General features: G+C 41.0%; 2 protein-coding genes and 1 pseudogene across 4 annotated transcripts in view; 2 read left to right on the top strand and 1 right to left on the bottom strand.

The window, feature by feature from the left end:
• Positions 1–1,634: 1,634 nt before the first annotated feature.
• LOC126936611 (60S ribosomal protein L13a-like) lies at positions 1,635–2,564 on the top strand (annotated as a pseudogene). Its single transcript, XR_007719454.1, has 2 exons — positions 1,635–1,776; positions 2,073–2,564. The product of XR_007719454.1 is annotated as a 60S ribosomal protein L13a-like (transcript).
• A 13,458-nt stretch (positions 2,565–16,022) lies between these two features.
• LOC126936610 (cytochrome c-like) lies at positions 16,023–17,238 on the top strand. Its single transcript, XM_050759430.1, has one exon. The coding sequence runs from the start codon at positions 16,065–16,067 to the stop codon at positions 16,377–16,379; it is 315 nt and encodes a 104-aa protein (XP_050615387.1). The 5' UTR covers positions 16,023–16,064; the 3' UTR covers positions 16,380–17,238.
• A 2,946-nt stretch (positions 17,239–20,184) lies between these two features.
• Positions 20,185–24,078, bottom strand: part of COPB1 (COPI coat complex subunit beta 1) — a 47,765-nt gene continuing 43,871 nt past the window's right edge. For both annotated transcript variants that reach the window (XM_050759410.1, XM_050759411.1), the window contains exons 19-22: positions 23,800–23,945; positions 22,828–22,917; positions 21,197–21,352; positions 20,185–20,559 (exon numbers count right to left, since the gene is read on the bottom strand). In XM_050759410.1, the coding sequence (XP_050615367.1) occupies positions 20,500–20,559; positions 21,197–21,352; positions 22,828–22,917; positions 23,800–23,945 (452 nt within the window). In that variant the 3' untranslated portion in view covers positions 20,185–20,499. The remainder of the gene's footprint in view (positions 20,560–21,196; positions 21,353–22,827; positions 22,918–23,799; positions 23,946–24,078) is intronic.

Here is a 24,078-nt window from a genome sequence, read left to right as displayed (position 1 = left end):
AATTGCCAGAATTGGTAGCAGTGGTGGTATGGTGGAGAAAGGACCAGAAGTAGGTTATGGGCGTTCAGGAGCTTAGAGAAGGTTCTTGAATCTATCTCCACTAAGCCATCTGCCTTCAGATGGACAACTATTAATACAATAGCTTCCCATCTGATTAACTTGCCTCCACTAAACCCTTTCAGCATACTACGAACAGGCTGACCTTTTTTAAAAGGACATATCAGATCATGCCACCCTCTGCATGAAATTGTACGCTTGCTCAAAATTCTTGAAATGACCCAAACATTTGGTTCACATTGTCTTCTCAGCCTTGCCCTCAGCCCTCCATACACTCTCAACAGGAACCCTTTTCATTTCCTTCCTCCTTTCCTCCTTGAGGCCTTCATAGATCCTCTTCCCTATACCAGGAGAGCACTTCCATTTCACTCCTATTCCTTTCACTTGGTTAATTTTAACCCTTTCTTTGGGTCTCGAATTAAATATCACTTTCTCAGAGAGGCCTTCCCTGATTCTTCAGTCTAGGCTAGGTCTTCTTATTGTATGCTCTTATGATACTTGGAGCTTTTTCCTTGGTAGCACTCTTCACAATGGTAATTATAGTTGGCCCTTGAACAACATGGGATTGAACTGCATGGGTCCATGTTTACATGAATTTTCTTCTGCCTCTGCCACCCCAAGACAGCAAGACCAATCTCTCCTCTTCTTCCTCCTGCTCAGGCTATTCAACGGGAAGATGACAAGGATAAACACCTTTATATGATCCACTTCCGCTTAATAAAGTAAATATATTTTCTCTTCCCTGTGATTTTCCTTTTTTTTTCTTTTTCTTTTCTTTTTTTTTTTTTTTTGGAGACAGAGTCTCACTCTGTCACCCAGCCTGGAGTGAAGTGGTGCAATCTTGGCTCACTGCAACCTCCGCCTCTCTGGTTCAAGCAATTCTCCTGCCTTAGCCTCCTGAGTAGCTGGGACTACAGGCATGCACCACCACGCCTGGCTAATTTTTTTGTATTTTTAGTAGAGACGGGATTTCACCATGTTGGTCAGGATGGTCTCAAACTCCTGACCTCAAATGATCTGCCCACCTCGGCCTCCCAAAATGCTGGGATTACAGGCGTGAGTCACTGCACCTGGCCCTCTGTGATTTTCTTAAAAACATTTTCTTTTCTCTAGCTGACTTTAGTGTAAGAATATAGTATATAATACATATAACATACAAAATATGTGTTCATCAACCATTTATGTTATCAATAAGATCAACAGTAGGCTATTAGTAGTTATATTTTTGGGGAGTCAAAAGTTATACATGGATTTTCAACTGTGCAGGGGGTCAGCCCCTTAACCCCCATGTTGTTCAAGGGTCAACTGAGTATGTTTGTATATAGTGAACAAGGGGTCTTCCCTCCACTAGACCATAATTCCATGAAGGTAGGCACTATGTTTGTTTGTTTGGTCTACTGCTACATGTTTAACATGTAGCACATTGCCTGGCGTGTAACAGATGACAAATAAATAGTTGTTAAATGAATAGGTTAATCAATTTTGTTAATTAATACTGTGAAGAGATAATCAAGGTCACAATACCTATGAGAGCCCAATCAAGAATGGAGACCGCTTTTCCTAGGCGGCCGCTGAAGATGGCAGAGGTGCAGGTCCTGGTGCTCAATGATCTAGGCCATCTCCTGGGCCTCCTGGCAGCCATCGTGGCTAAGCAGGTACTGCTGGGCCAGAAGGTGGTGGTCATACGCTGCAAGGGCATCAACATTTCTGGCAATTTCTTTTTTTCTTTTTTGAGAGAGTTTCCTTCTTGTTGTCCAGGCTGGAGTGCAATGACGCGATCTTGGCTCAAAGCAACCTCCGCCTCCGGGCTTCAAGCAATTCTCCTGCCTCAGCCTCCCGAGTAGCCGGGATTACAGGCGCCCACCAGCATGCCCAGCTAATTTTTTGTATTTTTAGTAGAGACGGGGTTTCGCCCGTCTTGAACTCCTGACCTCACGTGATCCACCCGGCTTAGCCTCCTAAAGTGCTGAGATTACAGGCGTGAGCACCACGTCCGGCCATTTCTGGCAATTTCCACAGAAACTAGTTGAAGTACCTGGTTTTCCTCCACAAGCAGATGAACACCAACTCTTCCGAGGCTCCTACCACTTCCGGGCCCTCTGCTACATGTTCCGGCGGACGCTGCGAGGCATGCTGCCCCATAAGACCAAGCGAGGCCAGGCTGCCCTGGACCGCCTCAAAGTGTTTGACATCATCCCACTACCCTAAGAAAAGAAACAGTGGATGACAGTTCCTGCTGCCCTCAAGGTCGTGCATCTGAAGCCTATGAGGAAGTCTGCCTATCTGGGGCGCCTGGCTCACGAGGTTGGCTGGAAGTACCAGGCAGTGACAGCTACCCTGGAGGAGAAGAGGAAGGAGAAAGCCAAGATCCACTACTGGAAGAAGAAACAGCTCATGAGGCTACGGAAACTGGCAGAGAAGAACGTGGAGAAGAAAATTGACAAATACACAGAAGTCCTCAAGACCCACGGCCTCCTGGTCTGAGCCCAATAAAGACTGTTAATTCCACAAAAAAAAAAAAAAAGAGAGAGAGAGAGACCACAGCACTGCTGCAGAGTCAGTCTACATGGTTAGGTTCAGCAGCTTCATTATGGGAGTGGAGAAAGCTGATAGTTGAACTGATGCAAGGTGGGTGTGGAAGAAAGAGGATAATGTTGGTCTTCATGTGGCACTATAAGGTCTAGGCGGAATAGGGAAGGGAAATATGGAGAGGAGTGATGAACTTGGTAGAAAATGGTAAGGTCAAAGACCCGGTGGAGTCCAGGATATGAAGGAGAATGTATGGTGGGAGTAAGAGTGAGAGAGCTAGGGAGCCAGGAGGTGATAATCTGAGATTTAGTACTCCAGACCTTAAGATCGCAAAAGTGGAGCAGTGCCAGGTCTTTAAAAAATCCAAGACATAATCATGGAAATGAATGAGTGGAATGGCTGTAAGGTGGTGGTTACTGTTGCCAAAAATAAGGAATATGGAGGCTAGGATGTTAAATGGTTCCATATAGTGAAGTTACCTAGGTGACAGCGAGCCTTAAAGTGAAGAAGACTTTGTGCCAGGTACCAAAATCTTTAAGGACTGAAGTGGTCAGAGGATGACTCCTGTAAAGATAGCATAGAAGATGGCATGAGCCTCAAACACAGGCCTTCCCCTCATTCCTTCCATTCTTGGATCAGTTATACAACAGTCAAATTTCCAGGACAGAGGGTCTGATAGGCTGAGCTGGATGGTATAAGCTTCAAAGGACAAGTAAATTTTGCAAGGGGTAGAAGTAACGTGGTAGGTTAGTGTCAATGGGGAATGACAAGACTGCCAGTGAAGTCCCCAGTAGTATACGGAAGATGTGAGAAAAGGCAGTGTCTAATCAAGAAGCTGGAAGGCCCAGGCATGGTGGCTCACGCCTGTAATCCCAGCACTTTGGGAGGCTGAGGCGGGCAGATCACCTGAGGTCAGGAGTTCAAGACCAGCCTGGCCAACATGGTGAAACCCCGTCTCTACTAAAAATACAAAAATTAGCCGGATGTGGTGGCATGCGCCTGTAATCCCAGCTACTCAGGAGGCTGAGGCAGGAGAATCACTTGAACCTGGGAGGTGAAGGTTGCAGTGAGCCGAGATCGCACCATTGCACCCCATCCTGGGGGACAAGAGCGAGACTTCATCTCAAAAGAAAGAAGCTGGAAGAAGATATAATGGAGGTATGGCACTCAGAAAGAGCCAGGTTTCCATTAAGCAGGAGGCAGAGAAAGTAAACTGCCAAGAAATTAAAGTTTGTAGGAGGGGTTTTTGCTTATTTGCCTATTTTTCAATGGATGAAGGATTATTCCAGCAGTAAAAGTAACAACATGTAATAGAGAGAGGACAGGCCCTGGTCAGAGGTCAGGGTTCCATTCCTGGCTCTATCACCTACTAGCCAAGCAACTTTAGCTAATTACTTTGCCAGAGCTCAGTTTTCCCACTTGTGAATCAGTAACCTAATAATTCGGTTACTTTGTGGATCAAATGAGATAATGGGTGCAAAATTGCATTATAAACTGTAAAGTATGGTCCCTACATATTGTTATCATTAATGTGTGGTGAGTTCACGCAAGCATTTGGACCAATGTTCTTATTCCTGACTCAGTTTGGAACAGTACTGGGAGGAATGCAGGCCAAATACTAACTCCATTTTAGAGGTGGGACAAAGTGCCATGCTAAATTGTGCTATGTGGTATAATGGTGGAATAGAGAATGCTGTGTGAGCACAGAAAAAGGAACAATTCAGAGCCTAAGTGAACTTTATAGTGGAAATGCCATGTGAGCTGGCCATTGAAGATTAAGTCTGAGAAAGGGAGAGCTATTCCACTCTCCTTAGTTAGTGGTAGAGATCTAAGTAGAAGCCAGGGCCGTAAACATGCAGTTAGGTGCTGCTTCCCAGTGCTCCTTGACCCCCATATGCTGCAGCATATTCTCTTTGCTTTTGCTAAGGGCCTAACTGCCATGGGAGCACCACCATTCTTGCTTAGTCTCTTTGCAATTTGCTGTCAACAACTTACTGTCAGTGTGCAGATGTACAGTTCACATCCCCCAGATATGCAGCATCACACTTCAGTTTCTGCCTCTGAGCCTCTTCCAAGTTGTCTGATGATGCCTGCTGTTGGCTGACTGCCATGCCTTATCTGGGAATCAATGAGACCAGTAGGTCAACTGTGAGCAGTTCTCCCAGGAAACCAGCAGGGTTTTAAAGGAATCGTGACTTGTCATACACACTGTGATTGTTCTACACCTGAATGAGGTTGCTAGAGGTCCCTCCATCCTATCCCCTCCTCCCCTATTTCCTTCAGTGACTTTGCAGAAAAAACAGATCCTATTTGGTTTCCTTCTTCCTCAATCTCTTAGGTTCCCAAAGTCTGACTGTTCCCTTCATACTTTTTCAAAGGGCATTGGTGGGGACTTGGTAACCCACCTCATTCATAAAAACTTGGTTACCCAGTGGTGGGCCATATTTCTATTTAATAGTCTGCCATAATAATAACCATGGTATATCCATTTTACAGATGAAGAACGTAAACCTCAGAGAGGGTAAGAGGTGAGAGGCTCAGGGTGGGGAAAAAGCAGAACATGAGACAGTAATACAGCCTAAGGCAAGGCAATAATAACTATCTGTCAATGTTTGGTTGCCCAGATCCATTTCCCCACTTCCTGATAGTACCCTGATTTCTGTACACATTATGTGCAGTCTTGGTGGGAGCAGACATTCAGAGAGGCCTGTTTCCCACTGCAGTTAGGGGAGGGCTACAGAATTCTGACCTTTGAGATTTAAGGGAAATAGCAGAAGTTACCTCCCTGCTGAGACTAGTATGCAGCCTAGCCCACACTCCATGTTTAGTAAATGTCATTTCTGCCCAGCAGTGTCTTTTCTTACAGTCTGAGTGGTGTTAGGCAAGTCACTTAACATTATTTGCCTCAGAAATGATGTGTGTAGGCCAGGTGTGGTGGATCACGCCTGGGTGGATCACTTGAGGTCAGGAGTTTGAGATCAGCCTGACCAACATGGTGAAACCCTGTCTCTACTGAAAATACAAAAATTAGCCACGTGTGGTGGTGTGTGCCTGTAATCCCAGCTACTCGGGAGGCTGAGGCAGGAGAATCACTTACACCAGGGAGGCAGAGGTTGCAGTGAGCCGAGATCTGGGCAGCCAGTGCGAGAGAGCGAGACTCCATCTCTGAAAAAAAAAAAAAGAAATGTTGTATGTAACATCGCCATCGTTCCTAACGTGTTAAGTGCTCAGTGGTTAGTTACTGCTCTGATCGTCATAATTATTCTTTTGTTTCCAGTGAATGGGTTGAATCAATTGTGGTATATATCATCAGCATTACAGAAACTATTTAAATTAATGTGGAAGCAGATATTGACTTATTGAAACAGAAACTGATTTATATGGTTGAATAAAAAGGTCAAATTATGATCATACTTTGATTAAAATATGCACATAGGCCAGGCGTGGTGGCTCATGCCTTTAATCCCAGCACTTTGAGAGGCTGAGGTGGGTGGATCACTTGAGGCCAGGAGTTCAAGACCAGCCGGCCAACGTGGTGAAACCTCATCTCTGCTAAAAATACAAAAATTCGCTGGATATGGTGGCGTATGCCTGTAATCCCAGCTACTTGGGAGGCTGAGGCAGGAGAATCACTCAAACCTGGGAGGTGGAGGTTGCAGCGAGCTGAGATCACGCCACTGCATTCCAGCCTAAGCAACATAGCGAGATTCTGTCTCAAAAAACAACAACAACAACAACAAACAAACAAAAAAACAAAAGAATAGAATATACCTGAAATAGTATGTCCCAAAATGTTAACCAGTATTTATCTCTGTTTTATTTTTGCCTTTCTTCATTTTCTATTTTCAGTGAACAGACATTAGTTAATAGTTACTAATTTTTAAGTTTAAAAAGGCCATCACTTAGTGGAGAATCAAGGCTTGATTTCAGCCAGGGGCAAATTCAAGCAGATAGAACAAGGCAGCCAGGTTCCACAAAATAGGGATGAAGTCAGAATAGCAGTTACATCAGATATCTGGATGGCATACTTCCGGTTGAAAGGGCAGTCCCAGGCAGTGGCTAGATACACAATTCAACCCTCCAGGGGAGCTGGGGGCCAGAGCAACTCAGGTCCTTGTAACTACTTTAATTCCCTGAAAACCTTTCTTAGTTACCCTTCCCATCTACCAGCCACTGTCTACTCCATTTGCCTAATTTATTTCCTTCCTAGGACTTACTCACTCTGAAAACACCTTATTTGGTTGTTGTCACAGGAATGTAAGCTCATGTGTGCAAATATTTTGTCCGTCTTATTCATCATATACATGCTGTGACATGAAAAGCGCCTGCACAAAATAGGAGCTCAATTAAAAACAGAATTAGCTGGGCGCACTGGCTCCTGTAATCCCAGGCTTTGGGAGGCCGAGACGGGCAGATCACGAGGTCAGGAGATCGATACCATCCTGGCTAACATGGTGAAACCCTGTCTCTACTAAAAATACGAAAAATTAGCCAGGCGTGGTGGCGGGTGCCTGTAGTCCCAGCTACTGGGGAGGCTGAGGCAGGAGAATGGCGTGAACCCTGGAGGCAGAGCTTGCAGTGAGCCGAGACTGCGCCACTGCACTCCAGCCTGGGCGACAGAGCAATTCTGTCTCAAAAAAAAAAAAAAAAAAGAAAAGAAAAGAAAAGAAAAGAGAAGAAAAAAAACAGAGAATTATTGCAAAATCAAAACCCACCAGGGAATAAAAATAAGGGAAACTGAGGCAGAAATCCAGCTGTGCCTTTGGGATCTACAAGTGTGAGGGGTCAGCAATTATGAGTTCACCTTTTGGGGTTGGATTCAAAGTAAGGAATATAAGCAAAAAAATACAATTTCAATGATCTTTTTTCTTTTCAAAAAGCAGTTATCACATTTTTACAAAATGGTGATACTTCCAGAAGAATATGACACAGTCTCTATGTATGAGCTTATTGGAAGTCTAGGTTAAATGAGTAACTTCCTGAATGACGTGAAAAGTGATGAGGCTCTGGCATTCTGGAAAAACTTGATACAAATTGTACATTAAAGCAATTCCATGGAATGATACTTAAAAGTTTAAATGGCCACTTAGTCTAAAAGATTTTAGCTTGAAACTAAATGAATATTTCTTATAAACATCAAAATCCCTGGCATAACTCAGCTTTTATGAGACACAAGGAAGCAGAAAATTCTGAGTTTTATGTCAAACCTTTTGTGAACAAGCAAGTAGGAAAAATGAAAGGGAGAGGGGACAGCTGAGACTTTCATTCAACATCTTTTATATGCCACACACTAACAAGCCATGACTTTTCTCATTTAATAACTCTACAAGGCAGGCACTATTTATTTCCATTTTCCAGAACAAAAAAATAAAGCTGAAACAGATTGACTTGCCCAAGATCACAGTTAATAAATTACAGAGGAAAATCTAATTCCAGGTTTATTTGATTCTAGAGCCTGCATACTTTTAATTTACCACACTTGCCTCTCCAGCATTCCTGGAAATCCCCTTGATGAAATATATTGCTCATCTTAAAAAAAAAAAAAAAAAGGCAATAATAAGGCTTAAAAGGAAGCAGGAAGTAATAGGAAAAACTAAGTAATTCACAAACTATTAGGTTGAATCACATAAAATTGCTGATATTTGACTTTTTTTAACCCATAAAAGAAGCAGTTTCATATCCTTCAACCTCATGATATGGTATTATTTCTGTGGATAAAGATCACCATGACAACTCTATTAATAACTACTCCATCACTCATCTGTACACACCTTTACTGATTAAATTTCACATCATTTCAGTAACAGTTTAAGACAGGAAGGGTTTTACATATGAGGAAGAGCAGATTTGGTAACCCTACCCATTTTTCAGAACAGCATTTCCCTTAGGAAAACATGTAAGTTTTTTTAAAGGCTCCCATCTGTCCCTGACTCCCTGCCCCTTCCATGTCCCACTTTCCACATCATGTTCTGTCGAAATAACTTTTTTTTTTTTTCTCTAAAAAGAGACAGGGTCTCGCTTTTTTACCCAGGTTGGAGTGCAGTGGCATAATCATAGCTCAATGCAGCCTTGAACTCCTGGGCTCAAGTGATCCTCCCACTTTAGCCTCCCAAGTAGCTGGGTCACCATGCTGGGCTGATTATTTTAGTTTTTGTAGAGACAGGGATCTCATTGTGTTAACCAGGCTGGTCTCAAACTCCTGGGCTCAAGCAATCCTCCCACCTTGGCCTCCTAAAGTGCTGGAATTACAGGCGTGTGCCACTGCATGCAGCCTAAAATTACTCTTGAATTTTGCTTCTACAGTTGGCTTCTAACTGGTCTCCCACACTTCCAATCTATTCTCCAAAGGTTTTTCCTAAATGCAAACCTGGGCTGCGCTCAGTGGCTCACACCTGTAATCCCAGCACTCTGGGAGTCTGCAGCAGAAGAATCACTTGAGGTCAGATGTTCAAGACCAGCCTGAACAACACAGCAAGACTCCTATCTTTCAAAAAAGAAAGAATTTTAAAAATTAGCTGGGTGTGGTGGCATACACTTTAGTCCTAACTACTTGGGAGGCTGAAGTGGGAGGACTACTTGAGCCCAGGAGTTCAAGGTTACGGTGAACTATGGTTATGCCACTCACTGCACTCCAGTCTAGGTGACAGAGCAAGACCCTGTCTCTTAAAAAACAAACAAAAAGCAAATGTGTCACTTATCTGCTTACAATTTGCCATCTCCAGCCTAATCATATTGCCTCCCCAAAATGCTATGTTGAATAGAACCCACTTCTCTGTGTCATGCACCTCTGTGACTTTATCCCACCTATTTTGTGGCTGGAATGGTTTTTTCACCCCTTTTCCCCATCCCTTACTTGACATTAAATAGGCAAATTTATGCTTTTCAAGGCTTAATTCAAATGTCACCTCTTTATGAAACTATGCCTGACTCTCCACCAGTTTTCTGTGCTCTCACAGCAATTGGTACATTTTTCTATTTTAAGACTTTCAAATAGTGCTCTGATTAGGTGTTTCTGTGCCCTTAAAATATTGACCAGACTGTATCTTACTCTTAGTAACATCAGGATGTTGCATAACACTAGATGTACAGCAGGTATTACCAGTCAGAACCCAAGGGTCCTCAGTACTGAGTCCCTATGTTATATCTTAGGTTGGGGAATGAGGGAAAAAGCACACAGGTTGAGTGCCAGAAACAAGGGTGCACTCTTCCAGAGCATTTCCAGAGTTCTTTTACATTGAAGGCATAAGTTGGGGACTACCTGAACTTGGATTTATATTTCCATTACCAAGGCTTATTTCATTAGGGTAAACAGTGTTTATGAGCACTATGTATAGATTACATAAGAGCATTTGAATTTTATATTTTATACAAATATCTAAGATGGTAGTGGGGCACCTAGAAATCAAATTGTCCTTTGCTACAACCATGAAATACTGAGACATTTCATTCAATTTGATAAACAAGAGACAATTTACTAGCTGAAAATATATGTATGCAATATAAAACCAGCAGGAGCACACATGGCCACAAAGACAAGCTGTTAGATCAAGAACATTCATCCCATCAAATATTAATATTGCCATAATGGTTCTTCAGTACTTTTAAAGTTTGGTAGCAGGTATTAAAGTGTTAAAAATCTTTATAGAGAAGAAACATAAAATTGACAAAATTTGTTCTACTAACTTGGGAAAAAGATCATCAGTATCTGATTTTAGCTGTGGGAACACATTTGTCTAGTTTGTGGAATACTAGTGTTCTATCAGGGAAAGTTTGAAAAATAAACTCTTAGCTTAACAGAAAGCAGTCATACCTTTACTCAAAGCAAAGGATCACTAAAAAAAAAAAAAAAGTGTGACTTTAAACAAGTCTGTAGAAAGAGAAAATTTTGATTATAATTCATTAAATTCACTTTTTTAATGTTTTTGGGCTTTCAGATATGGTTTGCGTAGCTCAGTAGGGGTCAGTAATTTTCCCAGACTCCTAGAACCAGATGGGCATTTTCCCTTTCCCCACACCCTGGCTGGTGAAGTCCTGTGTGGTAGGAGTCTATCCCCACTCTCTTATAAGGGAATACAGTGTTAACTCACAAGAGGATGCCCGGAAAAGGCTGAGGTTTCAGCCACTTTGAAGCTCAAGAGGTCAAGATCACAGATCTAAAAATCACAAAAGCTGGAATCAGGGACTCTAGCCAATAAAATAGCTACACCCAGTAACAGGGTGGGTGGGTTAGACAGCATTTATTTTCAAGATGTACTGGAGATAAGACTGATGTGATATTTCAATTTCCTATTCACTTGGAGAGATAGGCAGTGTATCTGCAACATATCCTGACTCATCTTTTTTTTTCTTTTGAGACAGAGTCTTGCCCTGTTGCCCAGGCTGGAGTGCAATGGCACGATCTGGGCTCACTGCAACTCCTGCCTCCTAGGTTCAAGCTATTCTGCTGCCTCAGCCTCCCGAGTAGCTGGGATTACAGGTGCCCACCACCATGCCCAGCTAATTTTTTTTTTTTTAATTTTTAGTAGAGACAGGGTTTCACCATGTTGGCCAGGCTGGTCATGAACACCGGACCTCAGGTGATCCACCCGCCTTGGCCTCCCAAAGTACTGGGATTACAGGCATGAGCCACTGTGCCCAGCCCTGATTCATCTTATATAGGAAATATTATCATAATGTAGGAGAGTGCTGTCTTTTTTCTTACCTAACATTTTTTTCCTAGGCACATCCCCACAGTGCAATTTAGTCCACACCCTAGTTATCTTTATGACTATATGCATCATTCATTTGGTCACTCAACAAATATTTATTAAGCATGTACTATCTACTGGGTACTCTGGTACAGACTATAGACACACCACCATTGCTTGTCAATATTCATTTTGGAGCATCTTGATCATTTTTCATTTTTATTATTAAAAATATTAAATCTTTGGACTTTTTTCAGTAGCCTCTCAAAAATAGCATTAGCAGTGAAGAGTCTGACCACGTCCAAAAATTGTATAGAAACTGTTGTATGTGATTAAAATTAAGGCATAGGCTTTAATTTTAAAATTATATGTGAAATTTATGGTTAGGCTACTGTAGTAGACCATGTTAAGGATGACAGAGTCTAAACCAGGACAATGGCATTGGAGTGGGGGAAAGATTAGAAAAATATTGAGGAAGGGAAAAAAATGAGTCTTGGTGTCTGATGAGATATAGGTATGAGGGCAGAGTTAAGGATGATTACTGGGTTTCTAGCATAAATTACCAGAGAACACAGTAGAGGAACAAATTAGGGGAACAAGATAAATTCCATTTCATTTTGATGTGCCCATTGGTAACATCCAGGTAGATATACCCCAGTTGATTTACAGAGTTTGTTGAAGAGGTAGCTGTAAAAACACAAGGCTTTCCTGCTCCTTGTTTATGGCAATAAGGATATTTTTTAAAATATAAAAAACAAAAATAAAATGTATGGCTTTTTAGTATAGATTTTAAAGCCAGAAAGCCAGAAAGTCAGTTAACTGAATTGTTTCATTTTACAGATAAGGACGTAGGCCCAGAGACATCTGTCTGTTTTCACAAAGCTACTTAGTGAATTGAGAATAGATTTAGAAAAATTCATTCAAGACTCTTTCAGTCCACCATGCTGCATTCCATTTGTGTATTTTGTTAGTTTTACAACTGTGATGGTTAATACTGAGTGTCAACTTGATTGAAGGATGCAAAGTATTGATCCTGGGTGTGTCTGTGAGGGTGTTGCCAAAGGAGATTAACATTTTAGTCAGTGGATTGGGAAAGTCAGACCCACTCTTAATCTGGGTGGGCACCATCTAATCAGCTGCCAGTGTGGCTAGAATATAAAACAGTCAGAAGAACGTGAAAAGAATAGACTGAGGCCGGGTGCGGTGGCTCATGCCTGTAATCTCAGCACTTTGGGAGGTTGAGGCAGGTGGATCACCTGACATCAGGAGTTCGAGACCAGCCTGGCCAACATGGTGAAACCCCATCTCTACTGGAAATACAAAAAATTAGCTTGGCGTGGTGATGGGCACCTGCAATCTCAGCTACTCGGGAGGCTGAGGCAAGAGAATCATTTGAACCTGGGAGGCAGAGGTTGCAGTGAGCTGAGATCATGCAATGGCACTCTAGCCTGGGCAACAAGTGCAAAACTCCATCTCAAAACAAACAAACAAACAAACAAACAAACAAAGGCCGGGCGCGGTGGCTTACACCTGTAATCCCAGCACTTTGGGAGGTCGGGGTGGGCGGATCACAAGGTCAGGAGATCGAGACCATCCTGGCTAACACAGTGAAACCTCGTCTCTACTAAAAATAAAAAAAAATTAGCCGGCCGTGGTGGTGGGCGCCTATAGTCCCAGTTACTGGGGAGGCTGAGGCAGAAGGATGGCATGAACCCAGGAGGCGGAGCTTGCAGTAAGCCGAGATTACGCCACTGCACTCCAGCCTGGGTGACAGAGAGAGACTCCGTTTCAAAAACAAAAAAAAACAAAAAGACAAGACAAGACTGGACTAGACTGGCCTAGCCTTCCAGCCTACATCTTTCTCCAGTGTTAGACTCTTCCTGCCCTCGAACATCAGACTCTTAAGTTCTTCAGTTTTGGGACTCAGACTGGCTTTCCTTGCTCCTCAGCCTGCAGACAGCCTATTGTGGGACCATGTGATCGTGTGAGTTAATACTTTATAAATTCCCCTTTACATACATATCCTATTAGATCCTATTAGTCTGTCCCTCTAGAGGACCCCAACTAATACAATTATTCCACATACAATTATTCCAAAATACATACAATGCAAATTTTTCTCAGAATCCTATAATTATATACAGAGCCCAGATAAAAGACACAAATCCCGCTTGCATTCTTTTGTCACTGCGTGACTGACTTCTCAGAGATTCTGCCATTGCTAGATGGAGAAAATAAAAGAGGAAGTGGTCAGATTGTTAGAAGTGACTTTTGATCACAGTGAGCAACCCCTAAACATCACACGGTTACTGTAACCTGGATGCACATATCTCTGGGCTCATTTTTAAAGAACCAGACATTTGATTGTCATTCTGAAAGCAAACAAAGCCAGTATGTTCATCATAGATATCTATCACATGAGGAACATGGGTTACGACAATCACGTTTAGCTAACAATAGTTGATAGGCAAAAGTGCCGAGAGCTTACTTTAAAAAACTACACAACAGGCTGGGCACTGTGGCTCACACCTGTAATCCCAGCATTTTGGGAGGCCGAAGCGGGTGGATCACCTGAGGTCAGGAGTTCGAGACCAGCCTGACCAACATGGAGAACTCCCATCTCTATTAATAATGCAAAAGTTAGCTAGGTATGGTGGCAGGCGCCTGTTCTCCCACCTACTCAGGAGGCTGAGGCAGGAGAATCACTTGAACCAGCAAGGCAGAGGTTGTGGTGAGCTGAGGTCGCACCATTGCACTCCAGCCTTGGCAACAAGAGCGAAACTCCGTCTAAAAAAAACCAAAAAACTACACAACAAATAGTTACAAAGGGGTCAATGATACCTGAATCAAATAATTCTCAAGACATGAAGATTCTTTTAAGTCAGTTACTGTGTAAAATGAAGACCTAAATTCTGAGGGAAGTATAAAGATAATGAGAACATGGTTCAGTCTTCTCTGTAAGGTAAGGAAGGTCAATGCAGGAAGAAATGGAATGAATACTTACTGATGAGCATCTACTGTGTGCCAAATATTCGTAATAAATACATTATATCATTTCATTTTCATATCACCTCTGTGAAATACACGTTAAAAGCACCTTACAAATGAGGAAACTGAGGTACAATTTATTAGGCTGTGGTGGCAATGTGTGACTAGTTATAAGGGCTTTAGTGTCAGATGCCCTGGCTTTATATCTGAGTTCATCTCTTACTATTAAGCCTTGAATAAGTGACTTAACCTCTTGTAAGACTGTAATCATCATCTTTAAATGACGATATTAACAGTATTTGCCTTAGAGTGTCATTGTGAACATTGTAAATGTCACGGAAAAAGCACTCATGGTTATACCTAGCACAAGTAAGCACTAAATTAGCTATTTACCATTGCCTGAGACTACATAGCACATAACTAGCAGATGTGATTCCATACTTTCCTAATTCTAAACTGAACTTCTGCATCATACCTGGTTACTTCTGTAGGTTCCTGAGATCCTGGAGGTAGAGAATGGAGCTGGGGACAGGTAACATTGATGGTGTACTGAGAATCTGGGAGAGGAAAGTAAGGCAGGGGGCTGGTATCCCTAACCGTTTTGAGGACAGCATTCAGAACTGTTAAAAGACAAACTATAATTTTAACTCAATCTTGATTTAAGAGAAAGCCTATACATTATTAGCTGACTGGAACATTCATCAATGTGGAAGAAACAAGTCACAAATAAAACTACTTACTTTACCCAATACATAGCAGAAATATTTCACCTCTGATACTGAGTTTCTAAAGATAGTATATTTTGGTTCTCTTACCTTTCTGATATCCCTAAAATGACTTTTTGTCTCCCACTTTATTTCTCACTTAACAAGAAAAGTTTCTGACAGGTAGCAAAATATCACTATTAACTTGGCACTTTGTTGTTGTTGTTTTTCTGAGACAGGGTCTCACTCTGTTGCCCAGGCTGGAATGCAGTGGCATGATCACAGTTCACTACAGCCTTGACCTCCTGGGCCTTATCAGTCCTCCTACCTCAGTCTCCTGAGTAGCTGGGACTATAGGTGCATGCTACCATGCCCGGCTAATTTTTGTATTTTTTGTCGAGACAGGGTTTTGCCATGTTGCCCAGGCTGGTCTTAAACCCCTAGGCTCATGCCATCTGCCTGCCTCAGCCTCCCAAGTGTTGGGATTACAGGTGTAAGCCATCGTGCCTGGCCTGAAGTTGTCTTTAAAAGAAGAAAAAGCAAGTTTTCTATTAGTAAGTAAAGAGCTTGATGTATCTGCCAACTATATTAACTTCCTTCTCTTTGTTCTCATTTATGAATTACCTTGCAAATAGAAAAATAGCCAGGTGCAGTAGCTCACGCTTGTAATCCCAAAACTTTGGGAGGCCAATGTGGATGGATTGCTTGAGCTCAGGAGCTTGAGACTAGCCTGGGCAACATGGCAAAACTCTCTCTACAAAAAATACAAAAATTAGCTGGGCATCATGGCATATGCCTGTGGTCCCAGCTACTCGGGAGGATGAGGTGAGAGAGGTGGAGGTTGCAGTGAGCCGATATTGCACCACTGCCAGACCCCGTCTCAAAAAAAAAAAAAAAGGCCAGGTGCTGTGTCTCACACCTGTAATCCCAGCACTTTGGGAGGCCGAGTTGGGCAGACCACGAAGTTGAGATTGAGACTATCCTGGCCAACACGGTGAAACCCCGTCTCTACTAAAAATATATAAAAATGAGAGAGTGGGGACGTCCTGCTTCGGAGCAGGAATCTTCGTTGCGCCAGCGACTAAAAAGAGAATTAAATATGGGTGATGTTGAGAAAGGCAAGAAGATTTTTATTATGAAGTGTTCCCAGTGCCACACTGTTGAAAAGGGAGGCAAGCACAAGACTGGGCCAAATCTCCATGGTCTCTTTGGGAGGAAGACAGGTCAGGCCCGTGGATACTCTTACACAGCTGCCAGTAAGAACAAAGGCATCACCTGGGGAGAGGATACACTGATGAAATATTTGGAGAATCCCAAGAAGTACATCCCTGGAACAAAAATGATCTTTGTCGGCATTAAGAAGGAAGAAAGGGCAGACTTGATAGCTTATCTCAAAAAAGCTACTAATGAGTAATAATTGGCCACTGCCTTATTACAAAACCAATGTCTCGTGACTTTTTTATGTGTACCATACTTTAATAGATCTCATACACCAGAATTCAGATCATGAATGACTGACAGAATATTTTGTTGGGCAGTCCTGATTTAAAACTACGACTGGCTTGTGGTTAAATGAATATGTTCAGTTTTTGAATTGTAATAGTAATTCCAATTCAGTAAATGCTATCACTGTTTACCCTTTCTAAAGATATGATTAGACTTCATTAGTAATGTTCAGCTTTTCACAAAGATGGTGAGTGCCATCTTAAAACTTACTGGAGATTGGTTTTATATTTAGATTTATATAGCTGGTTATGTGAATATATTTAAATACTGGGGAAATTCCTTCACTGTCTCAGAACCAAGCAAGATTCACTTGTGTTTTGTGTTCATTTGCCTCTTAAAGGCAAGGGTTGAAGATAAATAAGGTAGCAATGTCTAGAGTTTTGGCCTTAACGATGCCAATCTAATTATAATTCCCTGTATTTAAAATGGTTCCTTTTACTTATTGAAAGGCATTTTAGTATGGTTTATGTGTAATATTAAAGATTATTCAACACTTCTCACATCTTATAAATCTATAAGGTCATATGCTTTTAAAATAGTAGCAAGTTAAACTTCACTCTTGAATTCTTTACAGTCTAAGTCAAACTAAGTTATAATTTAGGATTGTCTTTAAACAGCCATTCAGAAACATAAAACTGTAGAACTGTGTATTTGTGATTGGGAATGGTGCTTTTGCCAACTTAAAAGGATTAAAGTAGCGGAGATACACACAAATTTTAAAATTATGTGTGATCACAAGACTAAAGATAATTAAAAAGAAAACCACACAAAAAAATATATGTGTGTGTGTGTGTCTATATATATATATATATAAATTAGCTGGACGTGGTGGCACACGCCTGTAGTCCCAGCTACTCGGGAGGCTGAGGCAGGACAATTGCTTGAACCAGGGAGGCTGCAGTGAGCCGAGATTGTGCCACTGCACTCCAGCCTGGTGACAGAGCCAGACTCAGTCTCAAAGGAAAACGAAAGTTAAAAAAAAAAGAAAAATAATCTTGCTTTTTCTTAATTTTTTTTTTTTGGATGGGGGGATCTCTTTGTTGCCCAGGCTGGTCTTGAACTCCTGGGCGCAAGTGATCCTCCCACCTTGGCCTCCCAAAGTGTTGAGATCACAGGCATAAAACCACCATGTCCAGGCTCCTTTAAAAAAAAAATTGAAATTTGTTTTAAAAGACAGGGTGTCTCACCCTGTCACCCAGGATGGACTACAGTGCCACAATCATAGCTCACTGCAGCCTTGAACTTCTGGTCCCGAGAATTTCTCCTGATTCGGCCTCTCAGGCACATGCCACCATACCAGGTTAATTTGTAAATTTTTTTTGTAGAGACAGGGCCTCAACTATGTTGCCCGGGTTGGTTTTGAATTCCTGGCCTCAATCCACCCTCCGGCCTTGGCCTCCCAAAGTGTTGGGATTACAGGTGCCAGTCACCACACTTGGCCCTTTTTCTTCTTATAAAACAACTCAAAGTGCCAATCACTTCTAATTGTAAAATGAAAAATCACTGCATAGAGCTCCCTCTAGTGTTGTGACAGTGCAATGTAAGCCATTTACATTGTAAATGTAAGTTTTACAGGTTTATCCACATTCAATACATTAATATATTAAGCTTTCATTTGGTATTGAACAATGTTTATTCCCTTACCAGACATCATGGTCCTAATTATATGGTGTCTTATAATGTGAACAGCTACTACTCTTGAATGTATATCCTAAATAATAGGGCGTAAACAGCTTATCTCAACAATGTGCTGCTATCCAGTTCAGTTCACATTACATGCACAAAGCTAATGAAATGCTAATGAAGTAAACAGTTTAATGTATCTGACAACTGTGTTAACTTCTCTTTGTTCTCCTTATTTATAAATTTAAGAAAATAGCAATGTGAGGCAATCTGATTCCCACAAAAATGGCCTGAATATGTCAGGCAGGCAACTTTCTAACAGTATCAACAGAGATATATTCTAGGATGTACAGAGGCATAATTCCTTCAGATTTGAAATGTGATACTGGTTGACTGGGATTACAACACTAATATCATGAACACACTAAGTCACTTTTCCTGTCCCATATATTGCCAATAGGTCATGGAAAAAGGATTCCCTGGTAAAGTAAGGTTAGGATATACTGGGTTAAACCAAACTAATCTGCTTTCCTCTCAGAATCTCTGGTATGCTAATGTGCATCATGAATCTCCAGTGCAGGACAGTTTGAAGCTTTTCCCCAACTTACTTGACTATGGAATTACTTTTTCACTCAGAATATCTAATGACATCTAAGGAAGCTAATGTTCAGTAAAACAGAGTTTGGGAAATTATGATCTAATCCAAACAAAGTTGCACCGGCTCCTTTGCTCTCACTGGAAATCTCTACCCTTGAATCGACATCCCTTCTCTGCATTTCCAGTATATCTTTCCCATTTGATAGGCCCTGGCTTTTTTCTAAGATCTCAGCGCTCTGGAACCTCAAATGCCCTGTAATCTTCTAGGCTTTTTTTCTTTCTCTTTTTTTTAAAAGCAAGTGGCTTCACAGTTTATGACATCATACAAGGTATCAATCTCTTTATACTCCAAACCAATCATTTCATTCTTATTGAAATAGGAGATGCTGCTTTCAGTTTTTCACAGGCGTTATCTAAGGACTCATAGGGAATGCAGCCTGAAGCCTAGCTGGTAGACAAGTAATAGTCTTAGGTTTAGACTCAGCTAAAAAATCAGACTACCTCAATCACCTCCAATGAAGGTAAAGGCCAAAAGGAAAGCACAATCAGACTCCGGGAAACTTAGCTTGCAAATGCACTTGGAATTATACTGCAGTGTGATGGTACCCAGCCCTAGTGTGAAGTGAGGAAAAGGAGAGGAATGAGTAAGGCACAGAGGCAAAGAGAAAAAGGCAGCTTTTTGAATCCTCTCTAGTTGAATCCTCCCAGTACCAGCTTCAGTAATTGGTTAGAACCAGTTTAATTCCTAACAAACACACTCCAAACTAAGTGTGAATGATTAAAAAATCTATTTTGGATTATCTCTACTCTTCATTGTGATTCAGGATAATTAAGAACAGTATGTCAGCTGGGTGTGGTGGCTCACGCCTGTAATCCCAGCACTTTGGGAGGCTGAGGCGGGTGGATCACCTGAGGTCGGGAGTTCAAGACCAGCCTGACCAACATGCAGAAATCCCATCTCTACTAAAAAAATACAAAAATTAGCCAGGCATGGTGGCACATGCCTGTAATCCCAGCTACTCGAGAGGCTGAGGCAGGAGAATCGCTTGAACCCGGGAGGCGGAGGTTGCGGTGAGCTGAGATCACACCGTTGCACTCCAGCCTGGGCAAAAAGAGCGAAACTCTGTCTCAAAAAAAAAAAAAAAAAAAAAAAAAAAAAAAAAAAAAAAAAGAACAGTATGTCTGTTTCAGTCAGGGTACATAATACTTCTTTAAACTGTAGGGCGATCTGTTTTCTCAAGTTATTTTGATACCTTCTCCCTGGAGCTAAATTCGAGAGAAAATCCCTTCAAAACATGATAATGCATTTTTAGGGAGAGCAATGTTTGAATATTAAATAAGTAAAAAACAACTAAGTGAATCAAGGCCTACCTTATTTTATATCATTGAATTTGTAAATTCTCTTAATAAAGCTGCATATATTCACAACTCAGTAATTTAAATTTGTAATAGAAATTTATAACCCAACTAAAAGAAATCCATTGTCACATAACTAAAATTATGTAATCATTTATTTATAAAATAACAAAAATGTATGAATAGATCTGTTTATTGTACTGTGAAAAGGTCTTGGTACATGAGAGAAACATATACTTTGAGGATAGCATTCAGAACTGTTAAGACAAAAGACAAACTATAATTTTAAACTCAATCTTGATTTAAGGGAAAGGCTATAAATTATTGGCTGAAATGCATTCAGCATGAACTCAGATTCTATATAACATATAAGCATGAAAGAGTACAAAAGATGTTGGAGTCCAGTAAGCCCATAACTAAATTAACTGTAAAGCTTCAAGGACTTTTTATTTTTATATACTAGTTTTCTTCTGTGACAAGTTGATTTTATCTCCAAGACTTAAGGCCATTCCCTGTAAAGAAAAATGAAGATATTTATAATTATTTAAACTATGTACAATCAGTAGGTTATTCCATATTATTAAGCCCCGATTCAATGACACCATTATCAACAATAAAACCAAGGACATACCAAACAGACTCACCAAAACTTTGCTGGGTTAATTACCTTTTAGTGCTAGATTTTCAAGCAGTCACTAGATTTTTTTTTTTTTTTTTGAGACGAAGTCTTACTCTGTCACTCAGGCTGGAGTGCAATGGCACGATCTCGGCTCACTGCAACCTCCACCTCCTGGGTTCAAGCGATTCTCCTGCCTCAGCCTCCCGAGTAGCTGGGATTACAGTTGTGCGCTACCATGCCCGGCTAATTAGTCACTAGATTTACACCTTGGCTTTCAAAAAATTCTAGAGAACCCATTTCACAAACACCCCATAGGAATCAATCTGGTTTTAGGCAAATATCCCAGAATGAGGGGCCCAAAAGGTGAGAAATTTTAACGAGAAAAGTTATACTTCTATTCAGATAATATTATTGTTATATGTGTATATGCATGTAATGCTAAAAAGATATTACATATAGAAATAATAAAGTCATAAATTCCTCCCCCCTTGTCAGTCCAGAGATGCTCTCAAAAAAAAAGGAATTGTTACCTGACTCTTTGCACGAATTCTTATATGGCCGGTAACAGCAGCATCTGGTCCCTGGTGAATTGGCTTCTCAATGCTGACATTTGCAAGTGCATCTTCACCAAATATGGAACGAGCATAAAGGTTGGCTGCCATAAAGCCACAATAACCAGAAAGGGCCTGGAAAAAAAATTGTGATAAATTCATTACTAGACACCTACATAGAGGCAAAACAGCATAGACGATTTTTTTTTTTTTTTTTTTTTTTTCTTGAGACAGAGTCTCACTCTGTTGCCCAGGCTGGAGCTAGAGTGGAGTGGCGTGATCTCAGCTCATTGCAACCTCCCGCTCCTAGGTTCAAGCGATTCTCCTGCCTCCCCCTCCCGAGTAGCTGAGATTACAGGCGTGCACCACCACACCTGGCTAATGTTTGTATTTTTAGTAGAAACTGGGTTTCACCTTGGCCATGCTGGTCTTGAACTCCTGACCTCAAGTGATCTGCCCACCTAGGCCTCCCAAAATGCTGGAATTACAGATGTGAGCCACCACACCTGGCCCCACAGGTTATTTATCACTTAAAACAGTACTTAAGTGGTGGTGGTTACACAATCTTATGAGTTTGTCAAAACTCAACTATACAGGTAAAAAGTGTGAATTTTACTGTGTATTATACCTCAGTAAATCTGACGTTAAATAGTTCTTATTCTGATTTGTATTTATATATTCTGTTTACTTAACGTGCTTGACTGCCTCCCATATCAGACCTTAAGTGCCATGAAGGAAGAGACTACTTTTGTTGGACTCAGTATATGCTAAATAAAGTAATATATAAATTAAAACCTACCTGTTTGGTAGCAGACATTATTTTATTTATAAAATGAATATTATAACATTATAGAAATTTTACATAAAGAAAAAAAGTTCCTTAGCGCTCCAGCTTCATTTTTTTTTCTAGTTTTTTTCATACACACACAAACATAGCAAAAAGTATTAGAGCACATATATTTTAACCAACAATCAGAGCCCACGGAAGAGCTCATGGACATTTTCTAATCCAGTATTACAAATAAACGATTTTATTTAATTTATCTTTTTGAGAGAGTGTCACTCTGTCGCCCACGTTGGAATGCAGTGGTGCGATCGTGGCTAACTGCAGCCTCCACCCCGTGGGGTTCAGGTGATTCTCCTGCCTCAATCTCCCAAGTAGCTGGGATTACAGGCACACAGCATCCCGCCTGGGTAATTTTTGTATTTTTAGTAGAGACGGGGTTTCACCATATTGGCCAGGCTGGTCTCAAACTCGTGACCTCAGGTGATCTGCCCGCCTCAGCCTCCCAAAGTGCTAGGATCACAGGAATGAGCCACCATGCGCAGCATAAACTATTTTAGAATGTGCCTCTAGCTGAATGGGGGAGAAGACTGAAAAGAAAACAAAAAAAATTAATCTGACTATTCGGTTGGGTCACTGCACTAGGATGGCATATTCCAATAGAAAGAGGTAAGCGGACTCAAACATTCCATGGGATAACCTCTTTTAGACATCCCAAAATGGCACTGCATGTTGAATAACAAAAATGTGCTAGAGGAAATACAGGAAGGCCAGGAACCTACTCTACCATTCCATCAGATTTCAGAATTTCCTAGTCAAATTTTACCTTTTCTGGAGTCAGGCATTTCATATTGGTTGACTTTAATATGTGCTGTAAGTAGTCATTTAAATCAATCATATTGGTGTTAACTGTCACCTGTAGAGAGGAAAAAAAGTCAAGGAGATCATAAATCTTACTATGAGAAAGCTGTGAATCACTGGTATGTCTTATTAAAAACTTGTTCCAACTGTTTAGGTTGGAAAGAGTAGACACCAAGAAACTAAATAACATCTATAAAATCCAACAAGCTGTAGGTTGGTATCAGTACTTCCCAATAAAGATACCTTCACAGAGATTCAGTATGAAACACACAGAATATTTCTTTTTTTTTGAGACAGGGTCTCACTCTGTCACCCAGGCTGGAGTGCAGTAGCATGATTTCAGCTCACTGCAGCCTCAACCTCCCATGTTCAAGTGATCCTCCCACCTCAGTCTCCAAAGTAGCTGGGACTACAGGCATGCACCACCACACTGGGCTAATTTTTGTTCTTTTTTGTAGAGATGGAGTTTCACCATTTTGCTCAGGCTGGTCTAGAACTCCTGAGCGTGAGCAATCTCCCTGCCTTGACCTCCCAAAGTGATGGGATTACAGGCATGATATGTGCCCAGCCTCATATAGAATATTTCTAATAAAAGTCAAGGCTCCTCAACAGACCATGAACTTTATAAAGCCTTTTTTGGGCACTAGATTAAATGGTAAACTCTTGGTCATACATAGAAGGGATGGAATATTATCTATAATGTCTAAACCTATCAGATTAGCTATAGAACTGCTACTCTAATCAATTTATAACAGCAAATTACCAAACTACTTACATGATTTTTAGTTAAGGCTAATTTGCAAGAACAGATACTGAAAGACTATTTGCTTTTCATGTTAAACACTTTTTAGCGAGATTAATTTTATTAGCAGACTCCTCAACAGCAGGCAAAAGGAAGAAAGATAAAGGAGTATAAGAAAATCTCCCAAGGACTAACTTTGTTCTCCCATTCAAATTCGGCCCACATCTGACGGAATTCTGCATCAGTGCAAGTTGCAGGCTGGATATAGTCCATGATGTCAATGTGAATATCACTGAGAACCACACAATTTCTGTCACTTGCTGCTCCAGAGACATCATAAACTGCAATTACACATACAAAAAGATTCGCAATCACTGGGGCAAACTTGAATTTAAAAAATCTTAATATCCAAATATCCAAATAACTACACTATTAACAATAAGATTGTTTATATAATACTTATTATGTACAGTG

The sequence above is a fragment of the Macaca thibetana genome, chromosome 14 (assembly GCF_024542745.1).
Source record: "Macaca thibetana thibetana isolate TM-01 chromosome 14, ASM2454274v1, whole genome shotgun sequence".
In the NCBI taxonomy this organism is placed as follows: Eukaryota; Metazoa; Chordata; class Mammalia; order Primates; family Cercopithecidae; genus Macaca; species Macaca thibetana.
Note: the sequence above shows the minus strand (reverse complement) of the source record. Positions and strands in the feature narration are given on the sequence as shown.